The sequence below is a fragment of the Mobula hypostoma genome, chromosome 24 (assembly GCF_963921235.1).
Source record: "Mobula hypostoma chromosome 24, sMobHyp1.1, whole genome shotgun sequence".
NCBI classification, from domain to species: domain Eukaryota; kingdom Metazoa; phylum Chordata; class Chondrichthyes; order Myliobatiformes; family Myliobatidae; genus Mobula; species Mobula hypostoma.
The window spans coordinates 43,523,188-43,542,885 of record NC_086120.1 but is presented as its reverse complement, the minus strand read 5'-3'; the positions used below and the strand labels follow the sequence as shown (position 1 = coordinate 43,542,885).

The window sequence follows — 19,698 nt, the reverse complement described above, 5'->3', positions numbered from 1 at the left end:
GGCGACGCAGACTGCAACAACTGTGATTGGTCCGCTTGGTAGCATCGCTTGGAGACGATGAAAATATTTGAAATGCATTTCCTCATCCATGTCTCTCAGTGGCCGGACATGCACAGAAAATTCACCCTCCTTCTGCCTCAATCCGTTCAATGGTCATACACAACATCACCTCCGAAGTCTTCTCTCTTTTCTGCATTGCAGTAATTTCAATAAAAGTAACTCTTGTTCAATATTTATTAGCTCCAACTCCAACATGATGTGCTCAGTTTCAGTCGCCATTGTTTGAAGTACACAAAGAAACTCAACACAGTGGCATAGAAACCCCACGCCAACTAGCATTTTGGCGGTGAATTGCAGAGCGATGCAGACACACCAACGCACAAGTATAAACGCTCACAACGGCGTAGGCCACTTGCGTAGGCTATGGCGTAGAGTCTACGCAGAAGTATATATCAGCCTTCACAGGACAATTTACAATGACCAGTTAACCTAATAACCAGGACATGTTTGGACTGTGAGAGGAAACCGACGCATCCTGAGAAAGTCAGTGCAGTTCACACAGAGAATGTACCAACAACTTACAGATGGATCTGGAATTAAACTCCAAACTCTGGCACCAAGCTGTAATAGCGTTGCACTAACCATTGCACTACCACGGAGGCTGTCTTGTCAATTGTCAGCTGAAAAAGACTAAACCAGCTTTAACCTATCTTCCAACATTTGTAGCCTTGGAGGTCGGATTCTTTTCTGTTCACGTTTTGTGTACCTCCCTCCTCGAGTGCTAGAACCTACAAAAGTGGAACATTGAAGCAGGTTCACGGGTTTGGTGAGTGATTCAGAAAATACTAACTACGAATATGTATATTAATCATTTATTTAAAGAGTAAAAAAATTCGATCGAACATTTAAGTTGCCTCAAGTTACACAAACTACAAAACTAAAAATTGAACAAACAGATACTTATTTAAAAAGTGCGCGCAGAGCATACCTTCCCGACAGTTCCAGGGACAAAGCGAAAGAGAGAGAACCTTTCGCACATGTAACTCTTTATGCCTCTGAGGTGTTTGAAATTGGACAGTAGGTGCTGTGGCACACAAGCCAACCAATGGAAAGAGCAGCTGCAGTTTTTAAACTGACTCATCATGATCGACACAATGGAGGCGGCTTTTGACAGCAAGTAAGCCATACCCTCCCCCTCCACCCCTCCCAGGACAAAAAGCCACAGGGTATTCAACTCTTGTGTATTCTAGATGTCTTTTATCCACAGTTAGAAGCAACTGCTTCAGGCATTTGGGTCCTCACCTCTGGAGCACTGTTCCCTCTAAGCTGTTCAGGTACACAGCCATGCAGCAACTGAAATGCTCCCACGCACATAGCCTTTGTTGCTTCACAGTTGGTATTTTCTTGTATATAATGTTAATATAAAATTGAAATTATGCTAATTCAATTTTGCAATCTATGCTCATATAATTGTGAAATACCATAAGACACAGGAGCAGAATTAGGCCGTTTGGCTGATCGAGTCTGCTCCAATATTTCATCATGGCTGATCCATTTTTCCGCTCAGCCCCAATGTCCTGCTTTCTTCCCATATCTCTTCGTGCCCTGACCAATCAAGAATCTATCAAGTTCTGCCTTAAATATACATACAGACTTGACTTCCACAGCTGCCTGTGGCAACAAATTCCACAGATTCACCACGCTCTGGCTAAAGAAATTCCTCCTCATCTCTGTTCTAAAAGGATGCCTCTCTAATCTGAGGTTGTGTCCTCCGGTTTTAGACTCTCCCACCATAGGAAACACCCTGTAATCAATGTGTTAATGAAAATAATCCTTAAATTTTCTAAACAATAAACATTCCACAACCTTTGCTTTGAAACATTTTAGAGCTTCAACACATTTACATTGTCAGTGTTTCAAGTTACAACACTGTTACAAATTGTAACAATACACACAGAAGTCAGTAGCTAATTATTAATAAACCGCTGGCCATTGAATACTGATGTGGCCTAAATTTACAAAATGGTAAAGATTTCTTTTGTTGTGCCATATTTCATTATACCCTCCAATTAATAAATAAATTTAAAAGTATGTGATTTTTCAATTTTTATTCTAAATATTCACAGTATGCATTTTACAAAAAAACCATCAAAAGTACCACGCAGTTTTCAAGCAGTATAAAATTTTTCTGCTTAGTGCAATGGTTGGTTCACTCAGATGTGGAAAAACAATAGGGGAAACATTGCAGGCTGGATTTACTTTCCTAAGGTTAAATCAATGCTTAGAGATAACATTAGATGCATTTCACTGTGTATGTTTCCACGTACATATGATAAATAAAGCTGAAACCAAAACATTCTACCAATGAGTTTGTATTCCCACAATCACTCTCCTGTAACCTAGCGAATTTCCTAAACAAATATTTAGCTTTCATTTCCAAGGACTTCAATGTTTAGCTAAACATGCTTTCTGGATGGGGAAGGGCATAACATTCCCCATGTGTTCATCAGGAATAGGCAACATTTGAGAAATTTACAGTGGTTTAATGTTTTGCATTACTGCTAATTTCAGACTTTGACACCTCCATATGGAAGTACTTATGGACTCAGTTTCAAGGACTCTACAATTGATAGTCCTCAGATCAATCGATCTCTCTCAAAGCAACACATGCAAAATGCTGGAGGAACTCAACAGGTCAGGCAGCATCTATGGAAAAGAGTAAACAGTCGATGTTTCAGGCCGAGAGCCTTCTTCGGGACTGAGAAGGAAGGGGGAAGATGACAGAATAAAAAGCTGGGGAGAGGGGGAGAGGAAGGAGGCTAGCTGGAAGGTGGTAGGTGAAGCAAGGGCTGGAGAAGAAAAAAATCTGATAGGTGAGGAGAGTGGATGGTAGGAGAAAGGGGAAGCAGAGGGGAACCTGGGGAAACCTATCAGCTTTCAGCTAGCCTCTTTCCCCGCCTTCCACCTTTTTATTCTGGCATCTTCCCCTTCCTTCTCAGTCCTCTCGGCATGAAACGTCAACTGTTTACTCTTTCCATGGATGCTGCCTGACCTGTTGAGTTCCTCCAGCATTTTGTGTGTTGCTTTGGATTTCTAGCATCAACAGATTTTCTCATGATTGTGCTTATTTATTGTATTTCACAATTTGTCTTTGTACATTGTTTTTATATTTTCAGTCTTTGTAGTTTTCATTTATTTAGAGATGCAGCACGGAGTTGGCCCTTTGAGCCACACTGCCCAGCAACCCGACAACCCTGATTTAACACGAACCTAATCACGACCAATCAAACAACCCGGTACATCTTTGGACTGTGGGAGGAAACCCGAGGAGATGGAGAAAACCAACACATCCCATGAGGAGGACATACAAACTCCTTACAGAGGATGTCGAGATTGAACCCTGAACTCTGATGCCGCAAGCTGTAATAGTGTTGGGCTAACCATGATGCTACCATGGCACTGCGATTCTATTATATTTCTTTGCTCTGTGAATGCCCGCAAGAAAGTGAATCTCAGGGTAGTGTATGGTGTAAAGTATAAATTTACTTTGAATCTCATCTTCTCCAGCAATGCAGTCTCTGTTCTACTGCTTATATTTGTTTTACTTAGAGATACAGCAAGGTAATAAGCCCTTCTGGCCCAATTACACCCATGTGATCAGTTAGCCTATTAACCCGTATGTCTCTGGACAGTGGGAGGAAAATGGAGCACCCAGATGAAACCTGTACAGACACAAGAATATACTGTATGAGCTTCTTACAATGCTGGGAATTGAACCCAGATCACTGGCACTGTAATGACTTTTGCACATTGGTTGTTAGTCCATCCTAGTTTGTGTGCAGTTTTTCATAGATTCTGTTTTGTTTCTTTATACCAAATGTGAATGCTCTCAAGAAAACTAATCTCAGGGTAGTATATGGTGACATGTGTACCTTGATAATAAATTTACTTTGAATTTTGAACCGATATTTAGGCAAATTGGTTTACATATTCCTTAGATTTGACATTTCTTGAAATATATGGGTGGAGTGGGATGTTTAATTTTACAAGGGAGTGCTTCTCTAATCAAGAAAACTTTAATATATTATTATGGCATTTTTAACATCTAGTTTGTTTAAAACACTGGATTTGAAAACCTAGTCCAAAAGGTTATGTTATTTCTGATTGTTATACATTGCTTATACATTTAAAAATCCTTATCCCTTATACATTTCCAACTTCTTTGAGATGAACAGCCTGTTAATTCCCCTCTTTAATTAAAAAAATGTCAAATTATTCAACATTATTTTCTTACACTCTTTTACAATATCACTGTTACCAGTTTTCAAGAGGTAAATGTTTCTCCTGATCAATTTCTTTTTCTTCATTGTAAGTTGTGCTAAGTTTGAGGTCCCTTGTGGGCTCCTCTCCTACTAGCAGTAAATAAGGTGGATTGAATTAATAAATCTGTGAAAATTCTTGGCTATTTAAGATTGAGGGAAACTGTTTGTATGAGAAGTGGGCACAGATTTCGAAAGTTAGCTGTGAATGGTTCAATGACAAATGGGCAAAGATTTACAATTCTGGGCAAAATATAAAAAGGTGGATACAACAAAATTAGTCTAGTTCAACAGATTTTGTATCATACTGATGCAGAAACTCCTTGTTGTACAGGTTGAAACTTTCTACCAGCTGGCACTGTGTGAAAAGCAAATTGTTATAAACGGAATTCAGTGGTTCATTATCAGTTAGTATAGGCAGTTTATTAGCATTGCAAGGTTATATCTTTACAATAAAATATTCTTTCCACAAAGTCCTTTGTTCTGTTATTACCATTTTACATGAATAAAGCAATACATTTTACTTATATGAGAAGCAATATATTTTACTTTTAACATTTCCTACACAGATATAAATTTCAAGACATGCACAACCCATAAGAGGAATCTTCAAATATATTTAAACCAGTAAAACTGTCAGTTCAGACAAATAGCACACAAGGAAGTTTTAGTAACTTAATTTCAGCTTCAATGATTAGATTACATTGTATAGAACAAAGTTTTCAAAAAAAAAGGCCACATTGCTTCCAAGATTAACAAGCAACTAATTTTAGTAGAGTAATATGAATCAATTATCTGCCAATAGAATTATACACCCCACACATTAGAGATATTCACAAAATACCTTGAAAATTAATCTGATTCAAAACTGACAGAATGTCGTGTTCAGGAAGTTTTTGCCACATGTCTGTTTGTCTCCACCAAGTGTTAAACAGATTATAAATGGATAGTAGGTAGAATCATATTATCAGTACACATACCACACAACTAGAGAAACACTCCCTGAAGGTCAACTCATCAACCAGTTATTGTTCTGGCAGATTTTTAAAATTAGTAATTAACACATTACTGCATTTTAAACATAACTAGTTTAAAAATCTTTTAACAAAAAGTAATTATAAACATTGTGAAATTCATAAAATTTTTCAATCCCAACATAAATCTAATTTTTGTAATGACAATCAGCTAATCAATGGCAACTGCAGGATTATCAATATGTTAATACCGAGGAAATTAGAGTCTAACACTTAATTTTGCACAGAGTAAGTAAAACGTACTGTAAAAAAAACACTAAAAAGCTACTCAAACTGACACGGTTTCAAAGGGAAGCAATGTGGTAAGTTTTTGAAAGTACTGATGATGTTTCTTATCAATGTAAGTAAATGGTAAACTTTCAAATGTTAATACAAGTTTTTAGTTAGCTTTTCTATACATTATAGATTTTCTATCAATACCCAAGTCAGACTAACTAAAATACTGCAGGAATGTCTGATGCATTAAAAATATTCAGAAACTTTTCAGAATGATGTCATCCATTAAAGGAATGACAAAAGTTATTACAGCAGACAAGAAATTCCATAAACACATAACATATGTCACCTTAGGTTCAAAAATCTACCCGCAAAATTCTGCAATCTCCCATTCTCATGAAAAGCATACAAGCTGAAACATTCTTAAACACAAGAGATGCTGCAGATGCTGGAAATCCAGAGCAAGACACACAAAATGCTGGAGGAACTCAGCAAGTATCTATGGAAATGTATAAAGTCGATGCTTTGGGCCGAAATCCTAAATTAGGACTGGAAAGGAAGGGACAAGAAGCCCCCTTCATCCCCCTCCTACACCACCTGGCTTGTACTTCTTCCCACTCTCCACCTTTTTTTGGCTTTTTCCCCACTTCTTTCCAATTCTGATGAAGGGTCTCAGCCTGAAATGTCAATTGTCCATTCATTTCCATAGATGTTGCCTGATCTGCTGAGTTCCTCCAGCATTTTGTTTTTGTGCATAGTGTTCTGACTACCAAATACAAATCATTTCAAGTTTCTGAATTTCAAGTTTTATATATAAAACCGTTTGGCGTGGGCGATCATGTCTCTCCATCCATCACGGTCCCTGACCCTCCAAATTGTAGTTGTTACCTCCCCTGTTTCTGACCATGATATTATTCCATATATCATTTTCATTCTCTGTCTGCCTCTGCTTCTTTTTCCTTCCAGCTTTCCAGTTGTAACTAAATGTTCTATTGTCTCTCTTTGCATGATGGGTCCAAAGAATTTTGATTGCTGTTTTCTGATTTTAAGTAATGTATGTTTTGTTTTCATTCTCTGTAGAACTTCTTCGTTGGTTATTCTGTCCGTATATGATATGCATAGCATTCTTCTGAGGAACCACATCTCTGCTATATTGATTCTTTTTTCCATTGCATTTGTGATGGTCCATAACTCGCAGCCATACATCAATATAGGAAGAATGTAGCAGCTGAGAGTTCTAAGGCGGATGTCAATTGCTATCTTCTTGTTCATTAGAATGTTTCTCATTTCTGCAAACGCTGTTCTTGCCATTGCTATTCTTGCTTTTATGTCTGTTTCGCATTTGCCATCAGATGTTACCCATGATCCAAGGTACTTGAAGTTGTGAACTCATTTCAGGATTTCATTTCCCAATACGATCCTACAGTTTGGGATAGCAGGTTTCTTTGATAACACTATTACTTCAGTTTTCTTTTTGTTTAAGGTTAGGCCAAGTCTTTCACTCTCTGTGTTGACGGTAGGTACTAGTTTCTGTAAATTTACTTCACTGTTTGCTATCAGTACTGTATCACCCACATAGCGGAGGTTGTTGATATTGTATCCTCCTATACTTATTCCAGGTAGGTCTTGTATGGATCTCATGATGTTTTCACTGTACAGGGAGAACAGGTCTGGAGAACACAAACCTGTCTGACTCCTCACTTTATTGGCAGATATTCACCAATCTCATCTATCTGTATGGCTGCACTTTGTTGCCAGTAGAGATTCCTGATTATTCTTAGATCTTTTCTGTTGATATTAATATCTTTAAGCATTTTCATGATGACTTGGTGTTTCACTGTGTCAAAGGCTTTTGTGTAGTCAATGAAACAGAAGTATAGGTCTTGTTGTACTTCTATTGACCTTTCGATAATATTCCTGAGATTATCAGTGGCGTTTGATGTTCCCTTGCCTTCGACAAAGCTGCACTGTTCTTCACTGATCTCTGGTTTAATTTTGTTTCTTATTCTGAGCATGATGATTCTAAATAGAATTTTTGTGAGGTAGCTCATTAAACTAATTGTTCTGTGTTGTCCACACACTGTTGCACCTGGTTTCTTTGGCAGTGCAATGAATACAGTCTTTAAAAGATCTTCTGGTACTTTGCCATTGTTGTATATTCTATTCAATTAAGATTGTTAATTTCTCTACACCAAAATCTTCTAGCACTTTATAAAGTTCAACCCGAATGTTATCTGGTCCTGATGATCTCCCCTTTTGCATTTTCTTCACAGCATGTTCCACTTCTTCTTTCAGTATAGCTGGGCCCTCGTTGTTGTTGCCAATATAAAAGCTGTCCTCTCAGTCTTTGTCATCATATAGGTCTTTGATGTATTCTGACCATCTTTGCATTATTTTTCCTTTTTCCATAATTGTAGAGCCGTCTTTTGCTTATATACATCCTGTTGCTGCCGTACTTTTCTTCCGATTTGTGACCTCTTTGATCTCGTCGTGCATACGTTTGCTGTTGTTGGTCTTCTGCAATTGTTCTATTAACTCACATTTGTCCTTAAGCCATTTTTCTTTTGCTTCCTTGCACTTGGTTGTTATCTGTGCATGCAAGGATACGCAGGCTTTTTCGTTTTCCTTACACTTTCTTCTTTGTTCCATAAGATTCAGAATTTCTTCTGTCGTCCATTTCTTTTTAGCTTTTTTCTGTTGCTTGGGAATCACTTCTTGTGCTGCTTGTATTATGCTGTCTCTGAAGTTTGCTGTTCTATAATAGTGATGTTTTGTAGAGCCTCGAATTTGTTCTTCACTGTTATTTGGAATTCATTTTTGATGTCACTGTTTTTTCTCAAAAGTCCCAAATTCAGCTTTGGCTCTACTCTTGGTCTTTTAAGCTTCCTGAGTCTCAGGTACATCACGCTGATTATTGGTACATGATCACTGTAGCAGTCTGCACCCGGATATGTTTTGCATGATTTCAGAACATTTCTATACCTTCTCCTTATAAGCACGTAATCAGTCAGGTTTCTGGTGTTATCCCCAGGCTCTTACATGTCCATAGTTTTCTCGGGTGTTGCTTGAAGATGGCATTACCAATTATATAATCTTTTTCTGTGACCCATGTAGCTAGTCGTTCATCTCTCTCATTTCTCTCACCTCTCTCACCTCTCTCACCTATAACTCTCAAGTTATACAAGGCCTAAAGAAACTACATTAGATCTATTGAAAAATCATAACTGCAGCAGTGCTCTCAATTAAAGTGAAATTTAAGGTTTAACGAATGGAATAACCACCAAGTGCATCTGTTTAATCTAAGCTGAGCTATAATACGGAATGGTAGAAGGCTTACCTTAAAAAACAGTGAAATTAGATCACTATTACAAACTTGGAGTTCTGTTATCTAACTAAAACTCTTACTTCTATGAGAAAGCAGTTACTGAAAATTGCAATAACATGACAATTTATAAAAAAAAGAATCCCCCTTCAATTTACGTTTAACAGAGGGCATCATTAATAAAGACAAGATTAGTCAGAAATTGATTCAAGTTCAAAGCTCTTAATGTGTGATAACCTACTTCAAAACAATTCTAATTTCACTTTATTTCACAACTACGTTTTGGCTCGTCTATACACTCCTGTCAAAGAATTTACCGTTTTACTGTAAGAGAATTTACCCCGTTATCAAACGGAAAAAAGACAGACCTCGGTATAAGGTTAACTCTTTAATACCTGACCACAGGAAGTCGTTGCCTTACGACTCTGCCAATGTCAGATTACATCTTGAATTTATACAGTAAATTTTGGGTAATAGCCAACAGCCAAATATACTTAGTCAGCAATTTTAAGCAGCATTTGTCAGGTATCAGCCAGTTTACAAATGATCCCGCGCGATACACAAAATTAGAACTGCGAATCCACATATAGTTCCTCTATTAGCTAGAAAGTCTCAGACAAAGGTTAACAATACCTCATTACTGGCATGATCCATTTCTAGCTATTGTTAGCTAGCACAAGCAAGGAAGAATCTACGTCTTGTCACCCTCATGACCCAAATCTTGAGCAATACCTAGCTGGTCAAGCTTGATAACAAATTTTAATTCAAAATTTAATTTTCCTTTTAATTTTTCTTCCACAATTCCCAATAGATTTCAAAAGATTAGCTCACAGACTTCAATTTTAACTAGTAGGTTTGTGCAAGTAATATACATTTACTTTTGTACAAATAAAGGTTTTCATGAGAAGCAAGGAATGCTTTCAAAATATGTGTATTCTCTTCATTATTTGATATCAACTTAATTTTCATTATACACACAAAAATTGTTGGTGAATGCAGCAGGCCAGGCAGCATCTATAGGAAGAGGTACAGTCAACGTTTCGTGCCGAGACCCTTCGTCAGGACTAACTGAAAGAAGAGATAGTAAGAGATTTGAAAGTGGGAGGGGGAGATCTGAAATGATAGGAGAAGACAGGAGGGGGAGGGATGGAGCTAAGAGCTGGAAAGTTGATTGGCAAAAGGGATACGAGGCTGGAGAAGGGTGAGGATCATGGAACGGAAGGCCCAGGGAGAAAGAAAGGGGGCTGAATACCTATGCTCTGTCCGCCAGAGAAAGCAGGATCTCCCAGTGGCCACACATTTTAACTCCACATCCCATTCCCATTCTGATATGTCTATCCATGGCCTCCTCTACTGCCAAGATGAAGCCACATTCAGGTTGGAGGAACAACACCTTAAATTCCATCTGGGTAGCCTCCAACCTGATGGCATGAACACTGACTTCTCTAACTCCCGTTAATGCCCCACCTCCCCTTCGTACTCCATCGTTATTTATTTATTATTATTAATTTTTTTCTTTCTCTCCCTCTCTCCCCCTCTGTCCCTCTCTCTATACTCCTTACCCATCCTCTGGGCTTCTCCCCCCCCCACACCTTTCTTTCTCCCTAGGCCTCCCGTCCCATGCTCCTCTCCCTTCTCCAGCCTCGTATCCCTTTTGCCAATCAACTTTCCAGCTCTTAGCTCCATCCCTCCCCCTCCTGTCTTCTCCTATCATTTCCGATCTCCCCCCCGCTACCTTTTAAATCTCTATCTCTTCTTTCAGTTAGTCCTGATGAAGGGTCTCGACCCAAAACATTGACTGTACCTCTTCCTATAGATGCTGCCTGGCCTGCTGCGTTCACCAGCATTTTTTGTGTGTGTTGCTTGAAATTCCAGCATCTGCAGAGTTCCTCGTGTTTGCATTAACTTTCATTATATATAGTTGAAAATCACACCAATACAAAATGTTACTTAGGTTTGTGTTCCTACAGCTTATCCTAAATTAAACTACATCCTCCAGAAAAATCTCTATCTTCAAAAAAAGTCCTGAATTCTCCATAAAATAGTTCTGTTTTCAGATTTAAAATCTGTCCCAAAGCAGCTTGGAATGTGGACTATTTTTAATTACATCCCTTCTCTGTGGAATTATTAAAAATTCACAGGCCTTTTCTCAAGTCCTTACCCCCTCACCTGTCATCTCCAAACTGCTGAGCATCTCTGCTTATAAGATTGAACACAAAATAATGGGACAACTCTGGAAAGCAGCTTTGAATGGCCAGACCAAGCAAAATGAAATGGCCTAATTCTGCTCCTCTGTCTTATGAACTTATGCAGACATTGTATAGCCAATTCTCGTTATAGCACAAAGCTCATACAGCAATTAGCAAACTATACTTCATTTTATTTCCACATTGGTTCTATCAAACATCCGAGCAAAATCATTAACATAAAAAGGATCTTGTAATTAATTTACAGTAACTAACATCTAAAAAGGAAATTAGTATAACTTAAGCTTCTAAATGCTGGTTACTGAATTCTCAATTTAATAGGATATGGGGCGGAGTCGGCCCTTCCAGCTACGCAGTCCAACAATCCTCATATTGAATCCTAATCTAATCAAGGACAATTTACAATGACCAAATAACCTACTAACCAGTACGCCTTTGGACTGTGGGATGAAACACACGTGGTCATGGGGAGGATATACAAACTGCTCATGGCGGGAATGAAGAGTTCCCATTCTCGCAGTGGCGGGAATGCATCCTAGGTGTATAACACTTACAATATTCATATCATATATTTAGCTCAAATTCCGCTTCAAAATCTGTTCAAAAATCTGTCAAAATACCTCAAGTTCTGTTCAAATGCGTTACTAAGTATAAAGCTCATAACCATCTCTTCAAATTTACACTAATGTATCAAAGGAGTAAAAATACATTTCTGTTCACTAAGTATATATATCTAATACCTTGAAAATTTATCACATGATATAATGTAAATATTTCAGTTTTAAACCTTATCCCTTCACAAAAGAAAATTTTGGAAAACTATCCAAAGGCAAGTAAGTACTGCCGTAATTTTCCAAATGATTCACTGACATTAGAATGTTAGCAACCTCATGATTAATAGAAAGAAATTTTGTTATTTTGTACTGTGAAGCTTTACCATGAAATTGTTTAATAGCAGCCATTTTCTGACCACTACACCGTTTCCAGTGTTAAATTGTATTCATTCGACAGCACAATTTCAGTTAGAAACACCATTATAAGGCACTTCCATCCATTAGACTTTGGCAGCTATAACATAATGACAGTACTGGTAAGTGCACTTAGGAAAATAGGCACATCCAAAACACACACAGGGTTGCTGCTGAGCATTTTGTCAGAATCCTAATTGTTTTCTACCTACAAGGAATGCAAAATGTACTATATCATCCATTCCTTTGCAATGTCAGAAAGAAGTATCATAAAAATGTAATACAGCATGGATGCAATGCTGCTTTCATATTAGTTATTCATTTCCAGAGGCTGCCTGTCCTGCTGAGTTTCTCCTGCATTTTGTGCGTGTTATTCATGTTAGTCTATGTTTCCTATCCCCACCTCTATATATCATCATAGAAAGGATTAATTAGTACAGACAATCTTCCTCTGTTAAAAGCATCCATTCAGCTGTATTCACTGCTGTCAACATCATGAAGACAATTTGCCCTTACAGCTTGCTGTTAAGTGTCTAATAGATACCCTGAAAAAAAAACTGCACTTATTTCAAGGTCAATGAGAGATAGGACTGAAATAAAATGGAAGTGTTCACAAAATTCTAACTATTTTCTGAAAATTAGTAAGACTATTTGTCATTTGAAATTTAAAGCATTTTCATAGTTACATGTGGAAAATTACATTCTCTTCCAATTATGCAGTTATTTGGAATATCAAAAGTATGTAATTGCCTTATGGCAATTTAGTTTTAACATTGATCAAATCTGAACTTTGTATTATTCTGAGTCAAACTTTATTAGTTCTGAACTATTAACAACTAATTCCATTCTAATAAATGTACTTCAGCTACAGTGCAATATGGATACATCTTGCAGGCTTTGTGCCCTGCGTAACGATACTTTGTGACACATATCCGGTCACTTTCCTGTGGTCAAGTCATCATACATTAAGAGGCATAATCATATCAACAACAGCAGGATAATTAGTCAGTTTTTAAAGGAACCCAAGTTAGTCACTGGATTGCAGTGGCTGAATCTCCTATGTTATTTTAGAAGGGGCCAAGTTACAGCAATTATAGATGTTACAGTGAGACTCAAAGATAACCATGGTTCCTTGGTAAATTAAATACAGAAAAGGCACAGAAATAAAGCGCAGGGGTTCCCAACCTCTTTTATGCCATGGACCCCTACCATTAACCGAGGGGTCCGAGAACCACAGGTTGGGGGCCCCTGATTTAGTGGAACATATCAAGATCCTGTTGTTAGGCCAGATTTTACTGATGAGAATGATAAAGTAGTTCATCTCTAAACATGATCAGATTAAAGTAAGAGAATCAACATTTAAAAGCCAGACTAATTTTGGAACTAATTTCAATCTAATGCACTTTTAAAGTATGACATAATGGCAGTTAGCACTGATCAAGAAACCTCAGCCCAAAAGCATAAAAATGTAGTAACTTTCCAATTCTAATGTTCATGAGTTTGACGCTTTTGCAGTGCAACAAGTTCCAGTCAGCAATACCTTAACATCTACAATATGTAGTATTATACAAGGCATTTACAATGGGGAATGTTAATTTGCAACAAAAATGTGAAATTACATCATAAAAATAGCAAATAAACTTTGAAATGAAGGTTCACATTTTTAGGACCAGTCATTTTCACCAGGGTACCTTGGCACTGTGGGATACTGTGGCAAAGTACTACCAGTAACTGTTTGAAATGTTGACTGATTGGATGGGGCACTTTGCCACGTGCCTGCATTCCATTCCGCCTGGGCCTTCTGGAAGCTTCCACCACTACCCCGGTAGATCTTGTGCACCTGATAGAATAAATCATAGTAATAAAAACTTCTAAAATTAATTTGACATTCCTTTTCTCCTTTTCCTATTTTGTAACATACGAAAAACTTTGGATATTATTCAAGTATTCCATACACTATGACTACTGCTGCAGCAACTGTCACCTTCCAAACAAAGTCAAATATTCATCCAAATTAGTGTCCCTTGCAATTATTGCCTGTCAATCGGTCCCTTCAGTAACCATGCAGTGGATTAAGGCCCGAGACCCACTTTCAATCAATCCACATATTCTGAGCCCAGTATTTTATACTGGTCAACTGTCCAGTTTACTTAGCATTACTGTCCACTTAGCACTTACCAAAAACGGCACAACATTTAATTCACCAAAAAAATAGATGCATCTGGGCAAGTGCAAGAAAATTATATACATTTTTTTTTAAAAAGGATAGCAATAAATGGCAGAACACAGTAGGGCACAACTATTTACATTTGCATAAACTCAAACATTATTAAATGTTTTTTATTTTAGAGATACAGTGCAGAACAGGCCTTACCGACCAGCAACCCATTGACTTAAAGCTAATTTACAATGACCAATTAACCTACTAACCGGTATGTCTTTGGACTGTGGGAGAAAACCAGAGCACCAGGAGAAAATCCACACGGTCATGGGGAGGAATGTATATACTTCTTACTGTCCGTGCTGGAATTGAACTCTGACACCCCTTCCCTCCCCACCTCCAAGCTGTAATAGTGTTGTGCTAACCACGACACTGACATATCTCAAGGCACCTTAAAGGAATTAAATCAGACAGAAGTTGATATTGTGGAAAAGTCAGCATTAAGAGGTGATCAAATGCTTTGTCAAAGGCAGAGGATTTAATGCAGAGAGAAATTGACCCTATACAGGTCAGGGTGCACATGGCAGTAATTAAAAAGGAAAGATGTAAGCAAGGGCAGATTTCAGAGTGTACTTCAAAACTCTGAAAAACACTGCCCGCTAGATGGGCCCTGGTATATATTCAACTTGAGAGGAAATAAAATCATGATAGTGTTTCATCAGGTAGGGTAGAGAAACAATTACAAGAATAGTGAGGAGGAAAGAAGTGGGATGAACAAAGGAAGTAAGGCAGAATGAGGTGGGTGGAAAACAGAAAACAGCAGACGGGGAAAGCAGGAAGCAAGAAAGGAAGGAATGATAACAGCTGTGAACTAAATATCAGGATTAAAAGCCTCATGATATAAAAGTTTCCTAATGATTAGTTTCAGAGCTCCAAATCAAAGCAGCTTATAATGTCTTTTTGTTTAAGTGGCAACAGCGTCGGACTTCAGGACGAAAGGCTGGCTCCCCTGCATGCTTTCCATCCGTGCTGGGTTACGAGCTGGTGATTTCTTTGGAAACTCACCCAGCAGAAGCCAATGGCAAACCACTGCTGTAACTTGCCTCGTACTTGATTCCCCACTACATCAGAGAGGCGTGGAGGGAAATCGTCCGCTAACCCAGCAGTCCCCAACCACCGGGTCGCAAAGCATTTGGCGATATGAGTCAGCTGCACCTTTCCTCATTCCCTGACACACTCACTGTTGAGCTTGAACGCACGTGAGGTCATTACCCGCGTGTCATCCACGTCAGCGCGGGAAGGAGATCAACTCCTCGAGCTTGCAAATGACGGCAGGCTGAAAAGTACGTTTGACATAACATCTCTGTCGGCATTCTGGATCAAAGTCAAGGCTAAATATCCTGAGACAGCCACGAAAGCACTGAAAACGTTGCTTCCATTTCTAACATATCTCTGCAATGAATGCAACGAAAACTAAATTGCAGAATAGACTGGACATAAGGAACCCCCTTCGAGTATCACTGTCTCCCATCACCCCTCGATGGCACCGTCTTATTGCAGGGAAACAAGTATTCAGCCCAGGGCTCCCACTGATTCAGCGATATTGGTGTGTTGCAATGATTTTATATGTTCATATGGGGAAAAGATGTGCTGTGTGTTTAATATCCAAATGTTACTTAAAATGTTATGATGCTATTGACTTATAAGTGACTTATATAACCATATAACAATTACAGCACGGAAACAGGCCATCTTGGCCCTTCTAGTCCATGCCGAACGCTTCTCTCACCTAGTCCCACTGACCTGCACTCAGCCCATAACCCTCCATTCCTTTCCTGTCCATATACCTATCCAATTTTTCTTTAAATGATAATATCAAACCTACCTCTACCACTTCTACTGGAAGTTCGTTCAACACTTACTTCAAGCTCCCCTCTCCTCCCCTGATAATTGACTTATCACTATATTCATGCAAGGAAAATATGCACTGTGTGTTTAATATTAAAATCGTTAGATAAATCCTTTTAGAAGGGAAATTGAGTGTATTAGCCACTTATCACCTATATTCCGGTCGTGATTAACACCCCCCCACCCCCTGAAATGAACCGCCAACAACGATTTGTAGAAAAAAAATCGGCAAGTCACGCATGCGCACACAGGTGCCCGCGCAAGGCTTCATGGTCATGCTAGTCTTTCTCGGGGTAAACGCAATGTATTTGACCGCCACTCTTGTCCATTGGCAACCCTACCCTACCCCCTCCCCTGACCCCCGGGTCAGCAGGTCCGCAAGAATATTGTCAATAATAAACCGGTCCGCAGTGCAAAAAGGGTTGGGGACCCCTGCGCTAACTGGAGAAACTCCGGATGCGATGTACCTTTCCTTAATTATATTGCAACTTTCATTTCTCCTTGTTTCCTGATACATTTTATAGCTCCCTTTGTGATGTTGAGTTAAAAACAGAAATAAAAAAAAAGAAACAAAAAGAACAGAACAGAAACAGAAACATTCTAACACTGAACTGGAACAATTTAAATGACTCCCTACACAGGAGATAACCAGTTATTAATTTAATTTTCTCTATGATTGTGCCAAAAAATACAAAACTCCACTCTACGGACCGCAGCACCTTCATACTATTCCAGAGTATGGGTCAATTTTGCCACTAAACTGAGCAATGACCAACAACTTCCTATTTAGTACAAGCCTAAAAACAAAACTTTTCATAATAATGGAAATTGACAACAAATTCTGAAGGCTATACGAAAAGCGAAAGAAAACCACATTCCCCTGAGGCCAGGCAATCTAAGCAAAGAAGAAAAGGACTTTAGTTCAAAAAAGTATCTAGTGCTTTCCCAGTGTATATTACGAATAAACTCTTCTTGGGCTTCCAGCCAGTACAGGTATTGAATTTAACCCATGTTTTGATGACAAACGCTGCCTCCTTCAGGGATGATGCTTGGGCATGTCTAGTCTGGTGGTATTTATACCCCCATAGTCTGTCCCTCCTGATTGGTTAGTCCTCATCCAATCTGGTTTCTGCTCTCCCACCTTGTTTACAATCGAATTCCAGTTCTTACTTAGAGTGAGATCTTTGTCTTTGTTACTTTTTCCCCTCTAGTTTTATTTCAATGTCTTCCTTTATCATGCGGTCCCAAAAGACATTGGCACAGCACAGTAGTTTTGTGCTGTCAAAGTCAATCCTATGGCCATTGCGAATGCAGTGTTCTGCTACCGATTACTCTGGGAAACCCAAATGAGTACACATCCTGTGCTCCTTGATGAGAGTTTCTACTGTACATCCCATCTGGCCGATATACGCTGCTCCGCATTTATAGGAAATCCTGTAAATGCCAACCCACCTGAGACTCAGGTCACTTTTGACCCGCATAAGCTGTGACTTGAGCTTCTTTATGGGTCTATGTTTGGTATTAATCCAGTATTTCTTCAGGATCTTGGTGATCTTTCCAGAAACCGTGGAAATATAGGGTACTTGTTGCTACTGCCCGTCTTCTCTATATTTCCACGGATTCTGGAAGGATCGCCAGGAAACCACCACACTAGACATGCCCAGGCATCATCCCTGAAGAAAATGGCAGAGTTTGTTATTGGAACGTCAGTTATAATTTATACCTGTACCCGGCTGGAAGCCCAAGAAAACTTTATTTGGCTTTAGTTCAAGCTTATTCAACTGTATAGATGTACACCGCTAAACTAAACAAGGTGTGTTAAGCCACCCTGAACCAGCTTGTTGATATATGAAATCTGCAAGATTCCCAATTAAAAGTGACAACTTCACAAGAATAAAACAAGCAGAACAAAATTTTTATTTGGCCTTCAACACATAGGATTAAATGTTTTACATTAGAACATTAAAAGCTTTGACAAGAACAAGCCATTCGCCCAACAAAGCTTGCTAAGTTTCTATTCACATACTGTATTGAAATAACTATCGAATTTAGATTTGAAAGCCTCTAAAGTATTACTCTCAACTATGTAGTTTGTTCCATGTGTCCACAACTCGCTCTGGAAAGAAAAGCTTCCTGATGTTAGTCTGAAATCTTGCTTTAACCAGTCTCCCCCATGGCCCTGTGTCCTTGATGATGGATTAATTTTGAAGCAACCGCTGGCATCCACCTTACTTATACTCTTATGATTTTGAACACTTCTATCATGTCTCCTGTCATTCTACGTCTACTTAGTCGAAAAAAATTTAATTCTTTCAATCTTTCTTCATAGCTGATACCCTGCAGACCTGAAATGAGTCTTGTCACCCTTCTCTGAACAGTCTCCGGTGCCTTCATATCCCTCACACAATATGGAGACCAAAACTGTACACAATGCTCAAGGTGTGGCCTCACAAGCACATAGCTTAAGGAGAATGCCTCTAGACTTGAACGCATATAGCCCAACATTCTATTAGCCTTCCTAATCGCTTCTGTGCATTGTCTAGATGTCGATAGTGATGAGTCTAATAGGACGCCCAAATCCTTCTCATACAGTGCACTTTCTAAATCAAGACCCCTATTGTATATTTATATCTAATATTTCTACTTCCTATATGTATGATTTTACATTTACTTATATTAAATTTCATCTGCCATTTATCTGGCCACATTTGGATTTTGTTTAGTTCTAACTGCATTGATCCTGCTGCCTGAATGTTATCAGCCCATCCCCCTAATTTTGCGGCATCGGCAAATTTTACTAGTTATTTGTTACGTACTTATCCAAATCATTAATGTAAATTAAAAACAGCGGCAGCCCCAAAACTGATCCCTGTGGATTCCCACTTTTAACATCTTCTCAGTGTGAAAATGATCCTCTTACCATAACTTGTTGTTTTCTGTTTTTGAGCCCATTCACACAGCTTACCCTGAATTCCTACCGCCTGTAATTTGATTATCAACCTCTCATGGGATACTTTGTTAAAAGCCTTCCAAAACTCCAAGTAAATGATGCCAGCTGCTCTATCATTATCATAAATTTAAGTTGCCTCTTCATAGAACTCCAGCATATTAGTAAAACATAATTTCCCCTTTCTGAACCCATGCTGGTTTTCTGTTAACATGCCTGTTCTTATCAGCTGCTTTTCCACCTCATTCTTTATTACTGTCTTCATTATCTTACCTACGATGCACTTTCAGTTTACTGGTCTATAGTTACCAGGGTCAATGCGGTCACCCTTCTTCCATACTGGGACAACGTTAGCCCATTACCAGTCCTTAGGGATTTCACCAGTCTTCAATGACTTTTGAAAAATACATATTAGGGGTTTGTATATATAATCACAGACTTCTTTAAATACCCTTGGTATTTAACTTTCAGCGTTTTCAGCTGAAGCAAGATCTCTAAATCACTAAAGACTTTCAGAGACTAGATACAAGATACATCATAATTTAGTTATAACTGCACCATAATGAACTGATTCTGCAAAGAACTTGAGTGCCTCCTACAGCTGCAAGAAGTTTGT

General features: G+C 38.6%; 1 protein-coding gene across 4 annotated transcripts in view; it reads right to left on the bottom strand.

Annotated features, from left to right (window-relative positions):
• Positions 1-10,703: 10,703 nt before the first annotated feature.
• Positions 10,704-19,698, bottom strand: part of scamp4 (secretory carrier membrane protein 4) — a 48,676-nt gene continuing 39,681 nt past the window's right edge. For all 4 annotated transcript variants that reach the window (XM_063032635.1, XM_063032637.1, XM_063032636.1 and 1 more), the window contains one exon: positions 10,704-13,906. In XM_063032635.1, coding sequence (XP_062888705.1) covers positions 13,730-13,906 — 177 coding nt within the window. In that variant the 3' untranslated portion in view covers positions 10,704-13,729. The remainder of the gene's footprint in view (positions 13,907-19,698) is intronic.